Source organism: Perissodus microlepis, chromosome 7 (assembly GCF_051167445.1).
Source record: "Perissodus microlepis isolate ML-2025 ecotype Zambia chromosome 7, ASM5116744v1, whole genome shotgun sequence".
Lineage (NCBI taxonomy): Eukaryota > Metazoa > Chordata > Actinopteri > Cichliformes > Cichlidae > Perissodus > Perissodus microlepis.
Window position 1 is genome coordinate 44,214,580 of NC_140467.1, and position 26,358 is coordinate 44,240,937.

The 26,358-nt window shown below is 39.8% G+C and overlaps 1 protein-coding gene across 2 annotated transcripts in view; it reads left to right on the forward strand.

Moving 5' to 3' along the window:
- The first annotated feature begins 2,341 nt into the window (after nt 1–2,341).
- rgs3a (regulator of G protein signaling 3a) overlaps nt 2,342–26,358 on the forward strand; it is a 120,482-nt gene continuing 96,465 nt past the window's right edge. Inside the window, exons 1-2 of one of the 2 annotated variants that reach the window (XM_084935324.1) lie at nt 2,342–2,611; nt 17,811–17,878. In XM_084935324.1, the coding sequence (XP_084791450.1) occupies nt 17,864–17,878 (15 nt within the window). In that variant the 5' untranslated portion in view covers nt 2,342–2,611; nt 17,811–17,863. Of the gene's footprint in view, nt 2,612–17,499; nt 17,879–26,358 lie in introns of those variants that run through there. The other variant, XM_084935323.1, reaches the window with a different exon arrangement.

Genomic DNA, 26,358 nt, shown 5'->3' on the forward strand with positions numbered 1-26,358 from the left:
ACATAAAAAGCCATGCTTTAGCGGGTAGTACAGTAACAAACAGCTGTTATGTAATACTTCTTTACTTGTATGTTATTACACAATTAAGCCCCCTTAATTAAGCCTCCTTAATTGTTTAAGGCAGATGTGTATTTATTATAGATTTGCTTAAAGGTGCATATGCATAAGGTGCATAAGGTGACAATAAGGAAGCAGTTCAGCACCAACTTGAGGCTAAAAACCATCACGCGTCTTTACTTCAGACTGTTAAATTCAAACTTTTAAAAGAAGCTAGCTGAGAAATAAGATTAGGAGAACAAGCATTAGAACCCCAGCAAGTCTTTTTTTGTAGTTTGACGAATGAAACAACAGAAAGAAATTGTGCTTTAGTCAAGCGAACATCTTCCTTCCTCTAACATTTATCCCAATGAATATTTAATTGGCTTAATATGCTAATGAAGGAGATTTAGCTTTGAATCATAGGGAGTTATGTCTCTTCATCCTCCCTGACACATCCGTTATTCTCATCAGTTGTTTTTCATTCATCCTTTCCTACAAGCCTTTCCGTTTCTCTCCTCTTGGTTTATTTCAGAAGTGTTTGGGGCCTTACGAGTGTTGGCTGCTTAACTTGCCTGTCACATCTTGTCATTTGTTTGCACCCTTTTGCCACATCGTGCTTTTTTACATCTCTTATGTTTCCTACCTTCTCTTTTCATCTCCCTCTTGACTAACAGCTCTGTTTCTCCCACTCTTTCGCCTTTCTCACATGCACAGGGGAATATTGAACGACGGCACAAATCCCTCTCTGACTTTGAGGACATATGCCCTCCCCTCCCCCTTCTTTCATACGAGTCCCTGCCCGTCCTCCCCCTCGTCCCGCAGCCTGCAGAAATCTGTCCACTCAGATAAGATTCTTTCAAAATGGAGATTATTGTCACTGTTCATTGCGTCACATTATTTTGTACAAAAAGAGAAGGCTGGCAGTGTATGTGAGTGTGTGTGTGTGTGTTGTAATATATGTGCGACACAGTAAAATGATTATAGACTACAGTAGTGTTGCTTTGTTTGTAAGACAGCGCCCACATCATCGGGATTACAAATCAGGTTTTATTTAACATGCATGCAGCAGTAGAAAATATGTAACACATATGAGCACACACACACATGCGTACACTCACATGCCATCTGGTTCACAGGGCACTAGTGAAGACGTAGGGGCATCAGCTGTTAGTGTAAACATTACAAGCGGTGAGTTTATGCACATTTAGCCCTGGAGGAACAACCAAACTGGTTTGCACTCGTTTTGGTTTTTGTCTGTTTTTGATTTTATGTACATGTTGATGTTGTCACATTGATGATGAGACATGCACTCACAAACATATACACACACAGTCAATCATTGCGTGTGTGTGCTCTAGGAAGTTCAAGGTTGGTACTACCTACTCGGAGAGGAGCAGGGGAGGAAGCAGCATCTTAAAGTACCCACACAACGCAACACTGGTAAGTTGTCATTTATGAGGTCGGGACACTGATGAGTACAGTGATTACTTATATGTGGGCAGTCAGCAAACCTATGTTTTATGTTTACTTTAGTTCTTTACTTGATTATCCAGCAAACAGGCCCTGTGTGCATGAAATCAAATGTTGACCTCAGTAATTTAGGCCATGCTGTGTGATATAAATATAGAGAAGAAGATTAAGGCCACTTAAAATGATTTTTTCCCCCAAATTCTGAGATTAAAATCCGAATAACGACTTTAATAAAAATGATTTTTTTTGAGAACAACAAACAAATCAAACATCTGAGATTAATGTCATCCTGACTGATTGCTGGAATTCTGAACTCAGAATTATAAGAAGCATTATTATTATATTAGAATTAAAACTAGTTTTTTCACCAACAGAAAAACAAAAATATGTTTGAAATATGTTTTTTTTCAGTTTCGCTAATCCTCTCACATATAAGTACGTATTGTTTCAGTTTCTCTATGTAACACGTTTTTTGTTAAAATTAAACCCTGACTTATTAAATCTCAACCAGTGAAAACACCATTAAAGTTGATAAAAGTATAGAAAATAAATGTGACATAAGAATAAAATTATTCTCATGGCCAGTGTGCGAAGGTTAAACAGGGCTCGGCCACTTATTCTTATATGTACGTGTGTGCTAGTCTCACAGCTCGGAGTCTTTATCTGTCTTCAGATTGGGAGGCTGGGGATGCGAGGGATTAAGAGAGTCAAAGAGAGGGATTGGAAGAGCGAACGAGGGAAAGACAGGGAGAGAGTGGGAAGGAGGGAGGGGTCTGGATGAAACCCTGACGTGTCACAGTTGCCAGAGTGAGAGAGAGAGAGAGAGAGAGGGGGAGAGAGACAGGGCGCTCCGATACCATTCGCTGCTGGAGTGGATCCCCCCCTTACACGTCCAACACACACACACACATACACACAGACACTCGCACACCCCGCTCACAGACACATTTGTTTGGAAATCTTTTTTTTCTCTTCTCACCACCTTTGAGTGCTCCTTCTCTTCCTACTTATGTTTGCACTCACTCGTAGTTGGTGCTGCTGGTGGTGTGTGCATGTTGGAGTGATGCTTCTCTGTGCCAGCCATGAGAGCAGCCTAGAATAGGTGAGTAGTCTGTGTTGTCATACTTGACTGTACTCACTTTACATGTATTCTGAAGTTGCACGTTATGCTGGAAACAGCACTGCATTTGCCGCGTGGACCAGCGTGGCTTGTTTTGAGGATGCTGCAGAGATGTGTGCGATCTCCCCTAACTTCGTTCTCCTTCTTAAATATACTTCCCACATTTTTAGACATTTTTTTCTTTTATACCTTCTTTTGTGCCCTTGTTCCTCTTCTGTGTGCTTCTTTGGTTGCTCATATTACTTTTAATCTCTCTTTGTTACTGTGCGTGTGATCATAATCTGTCAATTCTCATCTAATTTTCTCGTGCTGGGCTAAAGTGGTCGCTCCACTGGGGAACATTTAAGGAGCTTAGTTTTCCCTTTCAGTGGATTAGTAATACTGGGATTGAGTCCCCAGTATCATTGTGACCCTATCTCTTTTGTACACACTTGCACAAACCTTTCACATCAGCACACAGAGCTACACGTACTCTTGTTCACCCCCAACAACACTCGCCTTCTCCTCTCTCAGTGATGCTGCCAACTTTCCTTTTTCATATTCACGTTCTGGGTTATGAGAATGACGGTGATATCGTGAGACGTTAGCTAACCTATCCCAATTTATACCACTTGGCTGAACTAGGCTAATCTGCCTCATGCAACTTTAAAATTAGTTTTATGCTGCTGTAGATGGAACTGGGGCATCAGATTGGGTAATACTCAGGCATCAGGAAACCATTACCAACCTTGCATGAGGGAATCCTGATTTGTGCTCACAGGCAAATTGTTCTTTTTGGGGTTTGCAAACTGGAAGGTTTTTTTTTAAATTTAGCCAAACCAGAAATAGATGTTGAGAAAGAGCTATTTAGGAAGTTTCAACATCTTTATTTCACAGCACATTACTTCAAAAACGAGAAAGGAAAAAAAAAGAAAGTGAGAACGAAGTAAAAACTGCATGTTTGCATGAGTGAGTGTAGACTGTTTTCGTCTTTTCCACTTGCAATATTGCCCCGCTCCTGTCTCAACTGATCTGTGTTTGTGTGTTTGTGTGAGTGGAAGTGCACACTCATGAATACACTCCTGCATTGCCAGCTGGCAGAATGTAGGCCATGGAGGCACTGCCGCAGCGTGACATACACTAACATGGGAATGACCCGAGCCTCATTCATTACAATATCACTCAACGTGCTTCCATCTTCTCCCTATTTCTCTCTCTCCTCTGTTCTCGGCCATTTTTATTTTGTGCCTTTCACACTGATTATTCATGTGTTTTTTGAACATCCTTTCGCTTCATTTTCTCTGTCAGTTTCATTTCACACATCTCTGTCACACTTGTATTTTTGTACACTTGTCCCCGTGTTTTCTCTGATTTCCCTGTTTGTTATTCACTATGACGTCTCTGCCATTTGTCTTCTGTTTTGTCTTTTACCTCATTCTGAGGCAAATCAGTGCTTCGAATTTTATACAGTACAGCATATCCTTAATGAAGACCCTGAAATAATAGGATTGGGGTGGGGCATACAGAGAGTTTTGGCAGGCTCACCCTATTCTTGTAAAGCTTTGGACTCAAGACCAATTTGTCATTTTACTGCATGTCATCATGTTTCTTTTCTTACTCTCTAAGTCTCTCTGTCTGCTGGTGTCTTAGAAGCCTAACAATGTAGAAACAACATCCTTCACTGCATTTGATTATTTTTCCGGGAGCAGATTGTTACTGTCTGTTCGTGTTGAAAAGTTTCTGTCGTTCTCAAAGTGAAAGCTGAGTTAAAAGACAACCTTGAGGTTGACGATTGTTTTTGCATATTTATTTCAAAGTCAGAGTAATGTTTTTGTTGTAACTGGGTGCCAGCTGTAGTTGTTTGTGAGTTGTCGTTGGTTGATGAAATCGGTCATCATGTTATGGCCGCCTGCGTGCACTCTTTCACCAGGCAGGACAGTGGGCGTTATACAAGGGTGAGTCAAACCGTGCAGTAACCATGCCAATCATGTAAATATTTTATTCCTACTGATACAGTATAAAAGGTAAACAAAATAGAGAGAAAATAGGAAAGATCAAATGTTTTAACTGAGAAATTGCACGACTTTTTGAAAAATATGAACTCATTTTGATTTCGATGCAGCATCGCGTCTCGTTAAAGTTTGAGATGGGGGGCAACAAAAGGCTGGAAATGTAAGTGGTACAAAAAGTGTAATGTTGTTCAATGTAAAATTTTGAAGACCTTGAATATCTCATTATGTACAGTGGATAATGTCATCAACAGATTCAGAGAATCTGGAGAGAGTGAAAGTTACAAGGCCAAAGATTAGTGTTGGATGCATGTGATCTTTGGGCCCTCAGCTAGCACTTCATCAAAAACAGGCATGATGCTGTTATGGAAATCACTGCATGGGATCAGGAACACTTCCAGAAATAATCTTCTGTGAACACAGTTTACCGTGCCATCCACAAATCCAGGTTAAAGCTCCATCATGCAAAGAAGAAGCCATATGTGAACGTGATCCAGAAACACAGCGCCTTCTGTTGACAGCTCATTTAATATGGACTGAGGCAAAGTGGAAAACCGTTCTGTGAACGCTGTGTCCTCTAGAATAAAAGTGAGAGGGCACACCCGACTTGTTTTGAGTGCTGAATTCAAAGGCTGCACCTCTGATGGTATGAGGGTGAATTAGAGCCTATGAAATTGGCAGCTTACACATCTGGAAACCCACCAGCAATGCTGAAAAGTATATAAATGCTGTAGAGCAATGTATGCTCGCATCCAGATGTTGGTTTTTTCAGGGTTTATGACGTTATTCATTGTTGTATGTAAAAAAAACCCAACCCAAAAACCAAGCAAACATTTTGGTTAAACTTAAGAATTCAACTTTAGCTACAATAGAAAAGTTAATAGCACCCAAACTCTATGCTTACTTGCTTTGCTGTTTAACTCCACTTAAGAAAAAGTCTCTTATCTGACTTTTGTGTTGTGGAAAATGTGCTTAGTCTGACAAACTAGTTGTATATTTGCATAGTAATGCAAAATTTCCTTTTTAGGTAATTTTGTCAAACCAGTCTAAACAGTTTAAAGACTGAGCTGATCAGAAGCTGAGATCAAAAATATCTTCATACCTGCTCTTGACTTCAAAGGCAGTGCATGTTAACAGCTACGCTCCAATAATGCCACAATACCAAATTCACTTTGAAAGAATGTCGCAGTTTATTAGCAAACCTCTTCTGTTGAAACAAGCATTTTACTGGTCAGCAAGTTAATCCATGTTAATGTCCACAGACTCTCACCAGAGGTGCACAGTTTGGATCAGTGTGTCTGACTAATCCCTCGCTCAGAGACCTGTGCCATCGCAGAGCCTTGGCTGTGCCAGGCCAAATCCCTGGATGCAGAAATATGCTAAACTGCATTTATGAGACTGGAAGCCATGTGCGCATGAAGCACCATCAAGCTGACCTGATGAGGAAGAAAACTTTATGTGCTTCTTCAGAGAAATTATTGACCAGAAGACCAAAAAATAAAAACCAACAATGAATAAATACATTTAATGTACATTTTCAAAATCTGATATGTGGTCAAAACATGATATCGGTGCTTTTAAAAACATCCATCCATCCATCCATCCATCCATCCATCCGTTCATCCATCCATCCATCCATCCGTCCGTCCATTCACTTTTTTTAAAAACATATTTACACGAATCAAAAAGGTATTAAAAAACGGCCACAGTAGAGAGACTATTTGGAATCATAGTTTGACAATCTAAGTATCAGATTGTCCGAATTTTTGCTTCCTTTACTTTGTTGGCAGGGACAGAATTTTCTCATGAATGTTTCCACAACAAAATCTATCCATCGCTTAGCGTTGACAGCTAATTACACTGTAGGGCTACAACAAAAAGGCCGCCATCTTAACTTCGGTTAAGATGAGTTGAGAAGCTGTGCATGAATGGCAGCTAAACAACTTTTTGTGAGATGAGGCGTGATACCTGATGTATCCAGAGCTTATCCTCTAAATACATGGTTGATACATTTATGTGAGATGAAACACAAAAACACAAAATGAGGAATGTGTTACTTTGGTGCTTTAAACCATACCTCTGCATTTATTGATTAATATTAAGAAAGAAGCAAAAAATCTCATACTTCTGCTTTTTTATTTTAGCTTGAGCGTAGTGTGTCAATAGAGACAGCTGACCCAGAGTGACATGTACGTGTGTGTGCTTTTGACCATGGGTAATGCACTTGCCTCCAACAAGCTTACAATGTGGGTCAGGTGGTCTGTATGTCCGTGAAAGCAAAAAATAGCAGAGCACCCTCTGGGTTTGTGTTTAATAAGTGTGTCATCTGCATCATACTCACATTTGTTTCACTGTTTTAGGATAGACGAACGGGGACCCAGACAAAGTGCACAAGCGTACATAAACACTGCCAAGCTTTCCCAGATGGCACGCCGCGCCTTTAGATCAGCAGATTAAAACGGACACTGTGTGATTATAAACGTATATTGGAGGGGGGTGGGCATGAGTGTGGGGGAGGGGGAAGTGTGTTTGCTTTATATTTGTTCTGGTCAGCACTGGTGAGGAGTTTGCGTGTGTGCACGATCTTTGCAAGGTTGTGTACTGAATGTTTGACGGGCCATACATCTGCCGCGCGCTCTGAAGGGTGAACCTGACCCTAGGCTTACAGCTACTTGAGCTTGAATGAAGCACTTGACCCCAAAGGCTCCAATCTGCGCTACACATTGTGCTGTGTTGACACTGTCGGCTGTTATTTAACCCACACAATAAGACAAAGGTGAAATGAAAGTCACATTTGATGGATGAAAGCTGCCATCATAAAATCACTGCTTATTTAAATCTATGCTCAGGTTTGAATTGGATGAAGTGAGGTTACCAAACTTTTTGACCTGACTGCAAGAATGTTTCTCAGAAAACTGACTGACCTGACGTGAAAGAGCAAAGCTATCGTGAATAAAATTAATTCCACTGAGCTGATTTAGTTTTGCGGTCCTGGTATCGAGAGCTTTGAGCACAACAGAGGTATCACTAACAGTATGTCACACAAGTCAATATATCCACTGAGGGAAAAGGCCTGTAATAAAAGTGTAGTCTCTCCCACCTAACTTGTCACATAATGACACTAATAAGAGGTGCAGACAGATGCATGCACAGTCTGACCGTGGGTGTGTTTGGCATTTAGTTGCATCCCAACCATGAATCTCTGCAGCCTACTAATAGCATGGAGTTCAATCTAAAGTGGGCGGACACTTCAATGTGCTGGGGTCAGAGGCAAGAAACTGAGATGGCACATGTACATGAAGTAAATCTGAATTAATTTGATAGGCAGGCATGTCGAGTCTGCAGAAAGTAGGCAGAAGTAAGTGAACGAGATGGGAGGAAGCCGACAAGCTCTGTGGATTGTCTCATATCAGCATACTGACAGGTCTGACAGTGCTCAAAAAAAGGAGAGCAACACTTTTTAAAGTAAAGCATCAAGTCAGTTAAACTTCTGGGATATTGATCCAGCCAGTTAAGTAGCAGAGGGGGTTGTTGATCAGTATCAGCTGTTTTGGTGGTAATAAAATTAACAACATGTGCACTAGAGGGGAGACAATGAGACAATGGGTTTAGAGTTGGAGGACATTTTTGACACTTTCTCCCTCCTCATTTTCACCAGTTTTGCATTAGACTCAGGTCAGTGTCACTACTGGTGGCATGAGGCGATATGCGGAACTCCTCCGGGATGGCACATCAACACATGCCATCGCCAGAAGGTTTGCTGTGTCTCCCTGCACAGTCTCAAGAGCATGGGGGAGATTCCAGGAGACAGGCGGTTACTCTAGGAGAGCTGATGGGTACACACATTCTGGAATCAAATAAAGAAAAAACAAAATAAGAAAGGAAACCTTTTCAAACTTGTACTCTGACAGCGTACACTAAGACAAGCACATCCCAAAAAAAGGAAAAGGGAGTAGCAGTGTTTTGGGGGCACAGTGTTAAAACACAGTAGTGCTAAGAAGTAGCCAATTTTCCAGCTCTCTCACCAACTAAGTATAACAGGCGTAAAAGGAAGCTTAAGCTGGTTCTAAGCAATACTGTAATTGTCTTGTAATTGTCTTTGGGCTTCAGTAGGAATGCAGCTACATATCTGTACGTCTCTTATGGGCACACCTGACTTCTTTAAAAGATTCTGAGCCATTTATGACTCACACCTTCCATGTCACTTTATACCATGTTTCCCCTCACACAAAATTGAAAAATAACCCTGTCAAAAAAGCAAAGGAAGTGCCTTCCAACAGCTTCACCCAATTATATGTAGTTTTCAGGGATTTTTTGTTCTTTTATTTTCATTCTGTTTCCATCATGTTCGGCCAAAATGCACATCACTTGTGACTTTGTTAAGTTTTCTCCACTGGCAGCAAAACACAGGATAACCTGCTCTTGACTATGATGAAAGCTTTCCCTGCTTTCTTTACGTACATTGGCTAAAAGCCAGACTTTGGAAAAGTGTATTGCAGGCTAGAGCCAATCAGAATGTGGGCCACTGTCTCAATATGTGGAACAGGGGGACAAGGAATAAAAATGATGTGCACTCCCTCTATAAAGTGGGACACCTGGTCACCCTAGTGTACACAGACGCTGTAGTTGGGTCAGAGTTGTGAATTTGAACTTTTTGTTTCATCTTAACAATAAAACTACTTTAAACACATATTAACTAAATTCCTCTCCACCAATTCCCATTTTAGTTTATATGGAGGAAGCAGCTTGTGCACAGGAGGTGACAGGAGAAGTAGATCTGTCACAGAAAGACTTTTCTGATTCACGTGTTCATTAGTACTGTTGATGATCTTTTTGGTTTAACTGTTTTACTTTATAATAACATTATTGCTCATTTATAGCAGTCGTTTTTAAAAGTCACATTATAGTGCTTGTCAAGTTAAACAAATGTAGACAGATGATAAAATCGATGTAGACGATTGCAAGGAAACCTTTAAAAAAATGCAATAATGTATTATGCCAGCAATGTGCATTAAACCAAAAAGCCAATAACAGGAATTAATACACCAAATGCAGTATAGAATAAACATGAAATAACTCCAAATATCATCAAAGTATCCAGTGCTGTAAAAAAGTGTAACACTATTACTGCTGAAGATGATGAAGATGTTGTTGAATTTCTTGAATTTGTAGGCACTATTCAAACTGGAGATTTCTAGGGACTTTTTAAAAATCCCAACCTCTAAACATTTCTGTTTTTTCTCCTTAAATCCTTTTCCCCCCCAATCTGAATCAGGGACAATCAGGCAACACTGAATCAACAGCCATCTGACATAATCCTTTCTGGCTGTCTTCCCTTGCTCAGGACAGAAACAGGAAATGAAATGTGTCTATCATTACTGTCCGGCTGACCAGAGGGCCCAGAAGTCATCATATTGTCTTATTCAATCTGGCATCGTGCAATAATCGTGAGTGGGTTGCTCAGCTGTTGCTGAGGTCAAGAAGAATTAGGTCAACACTCACCTTCTGTTTTAGAAATATGTATTATTCTTGTGTGATTTTTAAAATGTGTCTTTTCCTGGTTTTTCTGGTATTTATCGTTTCTGAGCAAACACACAATTCATTTGCTGCACATCTATTTAGAAGACTATTTCTAAAAAAGTTAGGATGCTGTGTAAAATCTAAATCCCATAAATTGATATTTTATTCACAATAGAATGTGAAAATGACATAATGTGTCATTTTAAGAAAAGTATTGCCGCATATTGATTTTGATTTTGGCAACATGTCACATAAAAGCTGGGCCAGTGTTTACTGTTGTGTAGTATCCCCTCTTTTTTTTTAACAACAGTGCATAAATGTCTGGAAATGGAGGAGACCAGCTGCTGGACTTTTGGGCGAGGATGTTCTCTCTTTTCTTCATTTATTGGCGCACCAGTTGGTGAAAGATCTGGACTACCATGCCTTGTAATAGATGCAGTATGTAGTTTAACATTGTCTTGATGAAATATGCATGGCCTTCTCTGAAAAAGACAACATCTGGATGGGATGTGCCTTTCAAGATTGATGTTGCCTTTCCTTAGCCATCTTCTGATGGCTGCATTGAGCGCGGCAACATGCTATGTCACAAAAACTGGTTTCTTGAAAATTACAATGTACACTGTACTCAAATGACAGTCATCAGATCTCAGTCCAGTAGAGCGCCTGTGGCATGTGGTGTAATATTTCCAGCACCTTGTTGAATCTGCGCCACAAATAATTAAAGCACAAATAGTTAAAACAGTTCTGAAGACAAAAAGAGGTTCAACATAGTACTATCATTGTGTAACTAATAAAGTGTCCAGTAAGTGTATTTGCAAAAAGGAATATAGCCTTTATGTTCTTACAGATGTATTGCTGTAGTCTACCTAAGGCTTCATGTTACTTTTTAATGTAATTTTGTCATGCAATCAAACAGAATAGCTAAAGAGTCAAAACAGACGGTGATAGATTATTAACATTGCCCCCAATGCAATGGAAATGTAATTAAAACATGAATAAAAAGTTTTGTTTTCTGTTAAGCTCAATATTGTGGGCAGGACATAAGCTGAAACGTTTCTTTGTTGGCCAGCCTCAGTAGGAGTGACAGCTAGGCAGCGTCTTTATATAGGAAACAGGAGAGGGAGGGGGTGAAGAACAAAAGTGGATAAGACTGTACACTCACTGTGGTCGCTGTACAGTACAGTCACTGTACAAGGTGTTTATAACCTCTGTCTAACAGCAAGGATGATGTTGTTTGAATTGTATGGTTTATATTTTTTCATATTATTTTGCTGACCTCTAGTTACTTATGTGCACTTTTACCCCTTTACAAGATAATAGAGAAAGAAAAGCATCTTCAAGCACCAGTTAGTAAATGAATACGGTGTGAAATTGTGCATTAGAATAGGTAATAATCTTCTGACTTTTGAAAGTCCTCTCATTTAGTGGTTGTAGATGTTTTTGAAATTCTCACTCTGATTGAGTAGAAATGGGGTTTTTTTGCATCTCAAGGCTTATGTCAGCTCAACAGAAACAAAGGTTTTAGGTTTGTAAACAAAATATATACATAATATAATATATGGCACATCTGTCTTATTATAATGACACTATCATAAAGTTAGCCTTCGTTTTCAACAGAAAGTTTTGTTATATAGACATCTCATCCACTGTCTGTAGAGATTATTCTTAAAAATAAAGACGTTATTATCTGTTGAAATCTGTGGCAGAAATGTCACTGTGCTTTCTTTCAGTGTGATGACAGGAATGACTCTGTGAATAGATAATGACCCTCAATGTCCAGTTTCTCAGGAAAATGAAAAACTGCCATAGGGACAGTTTCAAACCTTAGGTTTTGAGTTTTTGTTTTTTGGAGCCAGAAGTGACCAGATCTGGACACACAAGTACAATAGCATCCCTTAGCATAATATATGAGTTACTTACTGTATATACAGAAAATTGATATATTAGGTATTTAGTTTTGGGTTGTATTGGTTTGTTGAATGTTGATATATGTCAATAGCAATACTTTGTTCTTTTAAATGTTTGAAAAAAACTAAGAGGGCTGAATAGTGGAGATGCAGGACAGCTACAAGTACCTGGGTATCCTACAGGCTAACGGGGACCAGGATAAAGATGCACAGAGGTCAACAGAAGCCAAATACCTCCAGAAGATATGACAGGTGCTGGGAAACCAGTTCAGCAGGAGGAGTAAACTCCAAGCCATCAGTGCATGCACCCTATTGACCATTTGGTACCCAGCTGGAATAATAAGCTGACCATAGGAGGAAGTAGATGCCACTAATGTCAAGACCCCTAAACTCCTCACAATGCATGGAGGTCTACACCCAACATCCAGGATTCTTAGGCTCGAAAAACTATGGAAATAGGAAGAATGAGGATTAGTGAGTGCCAGAACCTCAATCCAGGAATAATCTAGGAAGAAATGTGAAGTGTTCACAAATACAGGTAGATGGCTATCAGGAAAAGGCTGACATAAAGGAAAGGACAGAAGCTCTGATCATGGCAACACAAGAACAAGCCCTAAGCACCAGATCCAGAGTCGACAGGACCCAGGCTGCAGGCTGTACTCGGAGAGGCATATCCTGTCTGAGATAGTGTATAGGAACAACATAGAAGTACCCAGCTCCCAATGGGAGACACCACTGAAGGTCGTTTAAAACAACAGTGCTAAGGTCCTGTGGGACTTAAAGTTCCAGACAGACCAGCAGCTGCTGGCAAACAGACATAGTGCTTGTTGACAAGGAGCAGAAGCCTGCAGTTGTAATAGATGTGGCAATCCCAGTGGACAGCAACATCAGGAGGAAGGAGCACAAAATAGAAAAGTACAAACATGGTTGAGTCCAGTTCAGTTGACCGAGCAGTACAGCTGCCTGTGTTAACACCCACCTGTCGCTCGAAGTGACATGTGGTACCCTAATAATGTATAACTTTAAGCTTTAATACAATTTAAGTGAGTAAGTCATAGAAATAATTCACAGTTTTTTACGGTTAAAAAGTAGGAAACTAGTTACAGATACTAACCGTTGTTGTGCCAGGCTGTTTTTGTTTATTTCTGATGTAAAGCTTGGCATTTTAACAAAGTCTAATGGGACTAATTTGAATACACTTTCACATTAGCTTAATTTTTAAGCCCTGGAGCTTGCTGCATGGATGTTACTTATCTCCTGGAAAAGGTCTGGTGGCAATTATACGTAGACTGATGAAAGGATGGATGAAATAATGACACAGAAAGTGCTTTCAGTTAAACACCAATGACAGGACGACAGAACAGCATGCAGTCAAGTAGTTAGACAGATATGCATCATGGATATGTTATATATGTTTACCCAACACAATAATTATGACAGCAACTATAATACTGTTATTTATATAATACGGAAAAACTAAGCCGGATCCAACTTTTGCTGCCCTACCTCTTTGTGTCTTGTCTTTCCTTGAGAATCAATTTGTCCACTGACCAATAAAGACTCCCTTGAGCACCACACTGCATTCAGCTCTGTGGTGAGTCACACAACTATTTACCAGAACCACCCATAAACTCAGATTGAAGTGATATCCAGTTTAAACCCAAAATATCCTGTTTGGACAACAAATGCAAAATACAAAACCCAAAACTGGGTAAACTAAAGCAGCATTACTCAGACAGACATGCACATTTCATCTAACCTACAAACAACATCTCTGCCTGAGGGATTTGTTTCGTTTTTTTTTTTTTACACAGACTGTGGTAGAGGTCATCTTGATGTCATCACGCTTAAGAAATGTTTGAATCTTGACTCACTGAGACTGTCATTCCCCGACAGCTGTGCAGCTTTATGTACCAGAAGGTATCCTATCAAACGTAAATCATACTGCATTATAAAGACCTCTGGTAGTTTGTGTGTGTGTGTGTGTGTGTGTGTGTGCGTGTGCGCGCGTGCATAGTTGTTTTACTCTCCAATCTTTGTTGTGTAGATAACGACAAGCACAGAATAAGGGCTGCTTGTTCACTGATCCCAGCTTTAAAACATTCCACTCTAGTTGTTCAATAAATTGAAACCTTTGTTCAGCCATGGCAAAAGTCACTTCCTACATCAAGCAGTGTGTATATAAAATAGGTTTTGACAACAATAAAAGTGAGAGTTGGAATACCGTCAATTCTCACATCTAAAATGATCATTTTTATTTTAGAAGATTACAAAGTCAGTAACATTTAAATAATCCTGACTGCATTTAAACTCCTTCATTTATTTAGATTATTTTTTTAAATCTGAGATTAGCCTAATCTCAACATACACAGTATTTCCTTCAAATGTATTATGACGGAAATGTCAAAATCATCTTGAAATTGATCTGTTTTTAAACTAATACAATTACAGAATATATTACACTCCCTAGATTTGTTTTTGTAAATGAGTAGAGCTTTAATTGTACTGTTTTCAATTATACCATAATTTATGTTACCTTTTAAAAAAACGTTTCTTTACTTTAGTGAAATTCAAAAACTGATTTTGTTTTTATTTACCAATGATTATTTCAGCTCAAATTAACTTTAAAAAATTTTTTTTCAATGGTGTGCTTTTTCAAAAAATGTATTTTACGTTTTATTATTTGTTTTCAGCTATTTGATATTGAAAGATGATTACACCCTTAAAAATATGCATTTAACATGACTGTTTTTATTTAGTCCATAAACTCACCATATCAAATTTCCCACAAAGTTATTCAGGATATCAGACTTAAACATCTTGAATAGTGAGCAAAAATCACACAAAATCACAAAACCTCATGTGTGTTTAAATATCTTTAAAACATACTTTTGCTACTCCTATTCTGTTGTCAGTTAGCTGTGCTAATTTATGCATTTTACACAGTGTTTGCTGCTGCTTGAGTTGATCTCGAGATACTTCCAAAGTGAAGTGGAGACATTCGCCTCTTTTCTTGGCCTTTCTGCTCTCTTCATCAAGTGTTTGTTTGTGGGTGACAGCAGGTGAATAAAAAGGGCCTGGATGTCAAGTGATTGAGTGTTGCAATGAGGGACTTAAGCAAAGTCAAAGGCTTCAGTGTTCTGGCAGATCTGACACTGGCTGACTCAACAGCGATGCACTGCCAGCACCTTTTGAATTCTCTTTTTTCTTTTTTCACTCTTGCCTTCTGTTTCTTTTTGTTTTTTCCCCCTCTTGTCATTGCCTGTCTTTCTCAAATATTCAACTTCTCCCTTCTGCTACCTTCTGTGTACTTTTCCCACTGTCCACTGTTTCCATGTGGCATTGTACCACTTTCTTTCCCTTCAATCATGTTGGATATTTCTCACTGCTAGCTGCCGCATGCCTCTACCCTCATATGGCCTGTGCTACTTATGTCTTACCCAGACAAAAGGCTTCTCTTCTGGGCTTAAAGCCAGCCAGGTTAGACCCCTCTTTTTTGCCAGACCCCAGGAACTTTCAGACTCACAGCTAATAGATTTACTTAAAAACTACAACAGGGTTACACAGGAAACTGTGTCCAGAATGTTGAGAAGTGCTTAATTTTTTTTTTCATGCATGTATAATAAAGTTACCTTTCATTAAAAAACAAACAAACAACCCCTACCCCCAAAAAAACAAATGAAATGAAGTCAAAAAAGAAAAATAATGTTTCACTCATAACCCTGTATGACAGATAAATAATACAGTACCATGCAAAAATTCCTAGACACCTCTCATTACTTTATATTTTGCTTCTAAGGAGGCAGATTTCCTGATAATTTTTAATGTGGTCTTAAGCTACAGTTCTCAAGGTTTTCTGCAGTTCAGTCATTATCATTCCAGTCTTTATACCAAACCATTTTTAGAGGAATGTTTTTTTTGTTAAGCCACCTAACACTGACATATGAACCATTCAAGCATAAAAAGGAACTAAACTACTAAATTGTGTTTTCATGCACCATTTCTTTTGTTGAATCTGTGAAAAATGCCACAGATGACACAGTCTGACAGCATAAAACAGTATTTTTGCATCAACAAGGTGATTCCCAAAGAGTAGAATTTTTAATATTTAAATATTAAAAATGAGTTGCATATGTTGGGATAATGTGCAGTGTGTCTGAAAAGAAGAAGTAGCGGGCGGGCTTAAAAAACCCCCCACTCTATAGTAGCATTCAAAATTTTTGTCTTGATAATACATCTTTATAACAGTGGAGGCTCTGTCATGGTTTGGAGGTTGATTTCAGCCAGTGGTGTTGGTCATCTCGTCAAAATTAACTGAATTATGAATGCAGAGAAGTACAGTCAAATTTTGCTCCGCTGTGCAATACCATCAAGAAGTGGAAAGTCTCTGATTGGCGTCAGCATCATATAGTACGTTCATAAAAAAATCACTGCAATGCATTAAAAGCATACCTGGAAAGAAAAATACGCAATGAAAATGTCAGTTGTGGATTGGCCTCCCCAGATCTGCAACGTTATTGAAGTAGTGTGGGATCATCATGACAAAGAACATAACAAAAGGCACCCAGAATCCACAGAAGCGCTTTGATTGTCCTTAGAGAATCCTGGAGAACTATTCCTGAAGACTGCTTAGCTTGACTAAAAGTGTTCAGACTGTGTTAAAGAATAAAGGTGATCATACAGAATATTGACTTTCATACTCGTCAGAATTGTACAAACTTTGTTTTTGTGTTACATACTGTACTTCCATGTATGTTACATATTTCAACAATTTACTGCATCTATTTCCCATTTTATAGGAAAACATAAAGAAATTAGGGGTGACACAAACCTTTGCTTAATTACTAATATGCCACAATTGCAAGAGTGAAATGTGTAAGTGGGGAGAAAATGCAAATCAGTGGTTACTCAGCTATTTTCTTTGATTTACGCTGGGACTGTTTGGACTGAGCTTGCTGAAACTTTGAAAATTTCAGTCTGAGACAGGATCGCGCCTCTCCTACGGTGCGAGAGGTAGGGGTGTGACTCAAGAGTATAAAGAGAGGGGTAAGGGGAGGGGGATTGACACATCAAACAAAGGGATGATGGTAGTGGTTGGAGGGTGACGAATGGGTGGCTCTGTCTGAAGTTTGGGAGGCAAAGAAAGAGAGTGAGGAAAGGTGTACATATTAAGCGAGAGATGTAAACGGAAGTAAAAGCACAGACAGAAAGAGAAAAAGACAGAGCGAGTGAGGGAGATCTGCATCATGGCCTAAAGCTGAATGCTGCCTTTATGAGCTATAGTTAAAAGGACACTGAGGCGTGAGTCCCTGTAACCATAGCAACTTCCCAGGAGCCCTGTGACAGACGGATAATAGAGTGAGAGAGGAGTTGCTTTTCTCTTCTTCACCCCTCCCTCCTTTCCTCCCTCTATTCTTCCCTCCCTCTCACTTGTTCTCACTTCCATTCCTCTCTTGGGCAGTTTGTTGGATCCTCGCATCTTACGGGATTTTCCTTCTCGCGGCTGCCCTGTCTTCTTCTTCTTCTGCTCTCTTTTTTTTTCTTTTGCCTTTTATGTGCGCTCTGAAGTTTCCCAGCCCAGCAAAGGCTGCTCCAGACAACTGTTGCCATAATTGCTTGTTATCTATGCGAGCGACTTTTATGGACTCTCAGAACTGTTTGAGGACTTTATTTTTGTACATCCAGCGGGGCATTTTGCATTGGCACAGGGAGAAATGTGCTCCAAAGGCACTGTCTCAGCCCGTGATTCCTTTGTCTACATTTCAGAGGCTGTGCTGTCAAACCATGGTGCTGCCCCTGAGACCAATCGGCCTGAGAATATGCAATGCTTAACAGTAAGTGTGACAAAACCTTTCTTACTTTTTTTTTTTGTGTGTGTGTGTAAAGCTTACTTGTGCTTACATTTGTTTCTGCTGTGTGTTTGGGTGTGAGTGAACTGCATCAGAAACACTCTGGAACTTTAATAGCATTTGCAGTGCATATACATGTGTGTCCATATACATGTTTAATGATGCTGTTGCTATCACTTTATGTTGGAAGTTTCTCCATACAGGTGCACAACTTTTGTGGTCCTTCATTTTCAGCAGCTGCGTGTGTCCTTGTGTGCTTTTATTTACTGGCTTTCCATGTCTGTGTGCAATGAACGGATAGGCCTGTTAAATATACACAAAGTAGTTGACCCGTGACATTACACCACATCCACTGAAGTCATCATGCATAAACATGCCTGCAGTAAGGGAAATTTACTGCATGAAATTCCACGTTGCACATTCTGAGAAACCATAGCAACTAATTGAATCATTCGCTTAAGCTTTGAGGGGTGAGTGAAGCGAGATGTCATTTCTTGAAAGACAATGTTTGTCAAAAGGCTCGCTTCCATGTGACTCACTTGTGGAGCGGTGCGATTGTTTGTCATTACAAAGGCAAAAGAAGGAATTGTGCAGTCAGATGAGAAGTCACTTTTTCTTAACTGTTCTTGGAGAGCACAAATCCTTTCTACGTTGCCTCTCCTGACCTTCACGTTGTGCATTTCCAGTTCTACATCTTTTTTTTGTAGTTAGTTTTCTCTATTTCCACATTCTTGCCATGTCGTATTAAGTAGCTGGAGAGGGAGTGAGGATGATTTTATCCATTTGAAGTGGCAACAAGGAAGAAGAAAAGCAACATGAAAAGAAAAACCTACACGCTAAGACCTGAGGGGTTTATTTGATTAAAGCACAGTTGGGACTCCTAAGGGACACACAAATGGCGTTTTCAATCTATTGAGTATTTCCTGTTTTTACCCTATTTGGAACGCTAACTGCTTTGTTCTTGGCCCTCCCTGATGGTTTTGCATGTGGTATGTGGTTTTGGCAGAAGCTTCTTTGCACTGTCCAGTGGTAACCTTCAGTAGGAAGGTATAATAATGTAAGATGTTCCTGGTCTCTTGCCAGCTCTACTGGGAACTTTTTTGAATGAATATTTTCACTGCTTGGCTGCAACCTATGCTACGTGCTCCTTGACCTGAGCAAGCTAGCACAAAAGAGTTACTAACATTGTAGCTACTAGAAGGGATGCTTTTATTTAAGCTATCATTACATCAGTGTCATTAAGACATGGCATATGCATATTCCTTGGCTTTAAAGCTGCTGTCAGATAATGCAACTCTCATTATCAGGTGTCTGTTAGAAAAATAATACACCTGTCGGCACTTAACTGTATGTAGCACTTTTTAGTGCTACAGTTTTAATCCTTAGTTAAATTCTGCAAACCTAACTATGTGTAAAAGGTTCCTCAGTTACTCATTCACATGCATGATTGGTGGTAGAGCTACACAACAAGCATCTTGGTTACCACTAGAAGCATTCAGTGTCTTGCCCATGGGTACTTTCACACATGGACAGCCAAGGAATTAAACCTCCAACCGTGTGGTTAATGGACATCCTAAGCTAGCACCGACACACGGCCACCCAAAGAACTCTGCTCCTAAGAAACTGAAACCCAAGAACTTTTTGAATACAAGTTAAGTTTCCATCCGTCCATTTTCTGAAAGGCATCTTGATGAAATAATGTCTATCACAGTCCATTACAATAAGCTTATTTTTTTTATCCTCACAATGTCAGAAAGCAATGGAACATATTTATTATGTTGAAACTGCATCCAGTGTGTAATTTTTACATTAGCTTATAGATTAAAATTAAGATCTCTGATGAATCAATGCTGACCCCCCCAAAAAGTCAGCTTTTAAAATTTGCTCAATAAATGTGAAAAGTGGTTATTATGTTTAAAAATAAATATATAAATAATCTTACTTTACTGCTGCCAGTGGAAGCCCCTGGTTGGCTCTTCGTTTATGCTGTGACTCATTTGACCGTCCTGTGTCACATCAGAGATGGTGCTGGTGTTGTTTTATCCAGAATTATAGCAATTATGCAGCAAATAAATAAGACATAAAATTGCTTTGCTACAAGCATCTTCCAGAATGCATCCTGTAATGGTAATGCAGGTGCTTGTTCGAGATAGTTACTTGTATTTTTTCAATGTATGGAGCAGATTTCACGAAAATGAAAAAAAAAAACAAGACTGAAGAACGTAAGGATATTATCAGTCTTTTAGTACAAATGTACAATACGCTGCATGTCATCAGAAAACCCCACAGTACCTGAGCCTAAGTAGTAGTGTAACAAAACATGCATACGAGGCACAGAAGCCTATTGTAAGAAAAAGTCCTTAGTTGGTCACCGACTGTTTAGCAGACAAACTTTGAAAAAAATAAAACAATTAATAGTGACTATTTTGGCAGTGGAATGACTGAGAGATAGTATTAATTAATTTTATGACTCATTGATTGTGGTAAATAATTAAGTAGGCAGGCAGGTTAGTTTTAGGGAAACACTGATTTGCGTTAAATAATTTTCGGTTGTTAGATGAGTTATTTTGTTCGGCTACAATAAAAAATGCTTGTTTGTGGTTTAGGGAGGATTGGCCAAGATTAATAAATGTCATTGTTAATTTGTGGTTGGACAAAGTAAACAAACTGTTAAGTTGAAATTCAATATTTTGTTGTTTTGTTTGTCCACCTGATCTTATCTCAGATTTTTCACTTGAGTCTTTAGCTGCCGTTGGCTTACATACGATGGCTTCGACTCAAAGGCCAAGACTTCTGGTTCTCTGTATGGGTCATAAAAGATAGATAGACAGATAAAAAAGAAGAAAGCTAAGCTATCATTCAACCCTGGCCCAAAATACATTCCATCATTTGCTCTATAAACACACTGTTTGCCTGCATACAACCTGTAAGCCTGCTTAAATGCAACTGACCAGTTGTACTGAAAGCCCAACCAGAAACCATGTGCTGCTAACAAAAATCAGATTTTACATGTTAATATGCAAATTTTAAACCCTACACTTGGCATAAAAGAGGGATGTTTTTCCACTTTCCAGACACCCTGAATATCCTGAGTGGAAGTTCCCCCTGTGCTTGTTAAGACAGTTTCTCAAACCACAATCAATTTTTTTAGACCAAATCATTTTATAAAGTTAATTTCTCTGAGATTTATTAAATTACATCAGGTAAAAGGGGACTCCTATTGGTTGATCTTGATGGTATCAAGAAACTGCATGTAGTGAATAAAAAATAATCAATAACGTTGTAGTTATTTTGACAGTTTGAGGCTGCGTCCAACAAATTTTTTTCCCCCCACCGCACTTTGCAATGGCTGAGGGCTGTTTTTTTACAGGACGCTAAATTCCACAGCGTCTTCTTCCAAACTGGACGCTTTTTCAGTTTGCCACAAATTAAACTTTGGGTAAAACGCTCAGTTGTTATTTACTTAGCCATCAGGCCACAGTAGAGAAGGTGCGGGACTAATATCTGACTGGCTACTTAAAAACACTGGAGGACTTTTACTGTCGCCCTGTCTTTACCTGACATCCCCAAATGAACACCTTGCTCAGAGGGAAACAGTTCTTGGAGTCACGTTTTGTTGACCCGGGATCTATGAGTTAACCAACAGCCAGCTGGAGTCAGGTACTTCGTGGCAACTAAAGCGCTAAGCTGAATCCCCACCCCCACAAAAAACGCTGTCCCCCTAAAGCGTTCTCAAGCGCTCCCAGCTGGATGTTTTCAGAAGAACGTCTGGCGTTTTCACTTGGCAAAAAAAATGCTTTAGTGGACAAAGCCCCTCAGACCTATTCAGCAGATCAGTATGACACTTAAAATGTATCCGTGTTGCTTTAGAAACACTCTGGGATGCCAGCTTTGTGAAAAGCAGTGGTCATATGGCGCTTATGTAGAGAATCAGAGTGATTGCACAGGATTAAACAGAGGAGGTAACTTTAGTTTCACCTTTCACATGCTTTCCTTCTATCGTTTAGGTTAAAAAGTACTTCTCTTTTTCTTCTTGTTTTCCACATATGCAAACAAAACTTACAAATACATTACATTTCCTACACTGCTGGAAGAGTCGCTTTTAAGGTCATTGAGGGCATTGTGGCATCTGCATGTGTAAAAGGTCCTTTCGTCTTCCCTTCTCATCTCCTCCCTCCTTCATTCTTGTTTTCCCTCTTCCTCTTTATCTCCGGGTGAATCAGAGTAACATATGATTGTGCGGTTTGTGTGGGACAGTCTCAGGGGAGACTTAAGGGAGGGGGGAAAGCACATTGACAGACTAAATTAGGGGAGAATGGAAAACCCTTTTAGAGTTTCTCCTTTTTTATTTTTTTTTGTACTCGCTTTCTGTTGCCATGTCCCTGCTCCGTTCCAGACCACCGCTAATTTCCTCCCTCACTGTGGTATCCTCCTCTGCATCCTTCTCCTCTCTTTCACCCCTGTCCCCTACTAAACAAAGAGGTCTGTGGTATCATTAACTGCCTTCTCTTCACCAACTCAAACATTTTTCAGTGTTTGGTAATGGCCTTGCACATGAATACCTTCAGCGATTCACACAGGACTCATTAAAAGGCTTTGGCGATGTTGATAGAGATGTTGGTGAAGATAATACTTGATATACACAAAGGAATGTACCACAGCAATGAAAAAGCACATGGCTATTTAAGAGCATTTTCCATCCACTGAATACGTTTTCACAACTTCTTCTCACGTATTGTGGTTCTTGTGCATTTAGTTAATTAATAAATTAAGTTAGTTAACATGTTTGGAAGATAAACTGTGTTTCATAATGTGTGTTGCAGTGTGCGAGCCGAATGTCCCTGTAATTTATTCCGAAATGCTGGTGCTGCTTTTTAAGAAAGTGTTGTTGGCATTTAGGATTAATAATCATAGGAAGGGCATGTTGTGGTGACTGCAGCATTTGATTTGTGTGATATTTAGAGAAAATGTTGATGTTCTCTTAAAAACAAAATCAGAAAATTCTCTTGCAATGCCTTAAATGGAAAACTAAAGCAATTGATCTTTTGAAATCTGACATTTTGAGTTACCAATTTTTTGTAAAGTTAGGGTGAGGGTTTAGTTTACCTGTCAGATTGTACTGAAGTAAAATTAAACTATAGCTTATTAGAAAGCAAGGACCGCCACCATAATAATAATGGTCACATAATAAATGTAATAGTTCCTTTATATGGTTACTTTATAAAGATACCTTCCAAGATTTTGTGGGCACTTAATGGCAGTAATGTAGAGTAAAAGCTGTTATATAAAACACAAACCAGCCCATTAGAAACAAATGTGCTGGTTTGTGGAAAAAAAAAACCCACAGGAAAATAATCAAGCCTAATGAGCTAGAAAAACCCCCACTGAGGATGCAAGGTGGGGTTTGAGTAACGTCTTAAATTGTCCCAGGATTTCATGTTTTGGATGTTAGTTTGCAGAGTTTTGCAATGAATTGGAGTGTGGCTACAGAAGGCTTTGTCTCTCCACAGCCTGTGGAGAGAAACGGGCACCTCTCCTGTGTCTGAGGATAGGAGGGTTAGGAGGCAAGAGCGATGCTGAGGCACAAGACGGTGGAAGGGCTTGCAGGTGAGGTGGAGAGTCTTGTAGAGGAGTGTGATAGACATGTGCCTCTCAAGAACTCAGTAGGAAACAGCACTTTATTACAGAAGTTCAGGGGTGGAAAGAGAAATGCATGCTTGAGCGTTTTTAGCAAGAGGATTAGAAAATGAAACCCAGAGACAAGAGGTGTTGTGGAGGTGGAGGCATTCAGATTGATGTGTTGATGTGAGCAGTGGAGAACGCCTTGGAACAGAGAAGCTAGTGGGGCTTACTGATAGTAATTAACTGCTTTCCTTTGAGAGGTATGATTGGAACCCGGAGAGGGCAGTGCCACAAACATGCATTGGGTAAAGTGGGTGAGCAGAACACTGCAGCATACAATATCAAAGGCAGTGGATGGGTTGAAAAGGCCAGCATCTTTTGCACTGAGGAATTTGTTAGTGATCTTGATGAGGACAATCTCAGTGCTGAGCTAAGCCTGGATTGTAGGTTGTAGAGTTGTAGAGTTCATGATTGGACTTATAATGCTGGATCTGTGCAGCAGCTGCTGCAAACTCAAATTTTCTGGAGTTTTCTTTGTTTTCTCACTTTCTAAAAATGATCATCTGAAGCACAGATTTAAGACTTGACATGAAGCAGAGATGCCATGTCAGCATTTACCAGTTATGTTTACTGGTTTAAAAAAAAAAGGCTATCGGCTCATGGCAATGACAGTGAGCACAGTTCATGAATATTAACAATAGTTGAGCCCTGGACAACATGTCCCCTCACATCAATTTGCTTGTCAGCTACCATTAGCTTTTAAACCGTCTCTGTGCAAATGGGTCTGACACTTTTGTCTGTTGCAAAGGATGGACAGGAAGGGTGAGGTGAGCTGACTAGATGAGAAAGAGTTTATTTTTTTTCTTCTTTTGGATTGTGTCTTTGAAAAAAAAAAAGAAGAATGGCTGGATTCATTGCCAGGAAATATTCTTTTGTGAGTATTTTGGGACTTGGCTGCTCTTAACCTTCCTCTCTTCTCCGCAAGGTGCTGAGCGTACAAAAGCTTATCGTTGTTCTTTCCTATACTTTCCAACTTCTGTTAATCTGAAGCAACCCTGTCCTGCTATGTTTCAGGGGGAAGAGCAAACTGTCCGTGCCTCAACCCCTAAAATTGCTTCTGATGAGCAGAGCAGTCTTCCACTTCAATTCAAGTGTAGTGACATTAAAAGTAAGAACTGTGATCACTTTGCTGATCCCCTTAGAGTTCATGTAGTCCCATCACTTGAACGTGTGAGACATATATATCTGCAATTCGCCACTTGTTCTTTGACTTTACAGTTCAAACAGATGATGTGAGTAACTGATCGATTTAAGGTGGTGCACTGCAGGGAAAAACATGTTTTTGTTAGTTTTGAGATCTGGTTTTCAGACTAGTGGAAAGAAAACATCCATAATGCACTGCACATTTACTGCATAAATATACTGTATGTGCTTTATTTTAAAAAATACGTTGTCACAATGTAAATAAGCTGCTGGGGAAGTTTCATGATGGCATCTGCACTAGCTACTTGAAAGTTTTTACCTTGTTCCTGTGTAGTTTCTCCCCTAAACATACAGTAAATAAACAATTTGAAGTTCATTGGCCTGCTGCATTCAGGGTTGACTTGCTCTTTATCTCTCATATTATGCACAGTGTCACCCTCAAAATGTTGTAACTATAGTTGCACCTATGACTCTGCATGCCAAACTTCCACTGTTTGAATTTTAAATGCAACTCGAGCTGTGACCTTGAACTCGGTCTTAGACCCATCGTGTGTTCACTGGCTCAGAAGACGTCTCTTCCTTTGATAGCTGTTTATTCAGGTCAGAAAAAGAGAGGCAGAAGGAGGGAGAGAGATCCCACACTACTAAAAAAACCAGATTGGCCTTGTCTGGCTCCGAGACAAGCTTTTCAAACTTTTCTTTCACTCCTCTCGCTAAGACCGGCTTTCTTCTCTCCTTTTCTTCTGTCCCTCTAATCCGTCCTTCTGCCTATTTAGAGGTGAACAGCGCAGCGTGAAAGAAAGAGAAAGTGTTTTTGTGTGCTTGACGGGTAACCCTCGCCCTTTTCAAAAGGCAAACAGGGAAAAGCTGCCATCACTATTGGCATGAAGGGATCTTAAAACAATGGCCTTTTCTGCCACTTTATTAACACTGTACAGACTAATGCAGCAGCACTCCTCTTTCACCCCGCTCGTTTTCTGTCCGTGTTTCTTTCCTCGAGCCAGATATTCAGACGATTAAAAAGAAAAAGCAGCAAGCTGGGAATTAAAGGGGCTGTAAAGGGTTAGACAGCCTTTGTCGCAGTCGTGATTTAACAGGTTTTTTCCCTCCGCTGCTATTGAGGCGTTTGTTGTTGTTATTTTGCAGATGACCACCTCTCTCTCAGATATACGGATATTTAAAACAAAAACAGAAGCAAAGCTTGGATAGCTGGAGCAGGAGGGGAGATTGTTTGGAATTCTCAGACCTGCGAATTTCCGTACCGTGTGCTTGGAGCCGAGTGGGGAGCGACTGAAAGGAAAAGCAGAGGAAATGTGGAAGTCGAAAACATAACAAACAAGCAGAATGTCTGGACGGAGGTTGGGGAGTATGGGAAAAAAAAAGTACGGTGGAAAGAGTCCGATGAGGTGCGAAGTTTGATTGAGGCGCGAGAGTGAAGCTTGTCCCTAAACAACAGTGCTGTCGTTGTATTTTGTGTGTTTTGCCGGGAAATGAGGTCATTAAAATTGGTAACACGCAAAAGTGGAGAGCAATCAGACACGTTTCCGTTTACAGTCCACATGTGGTCCGAGTTTAACTCTGCAACAACTGCAGGCTCAGGCCCGGCCTATTAAAAGTCCTGCCTTTCACGGTCTTATTTA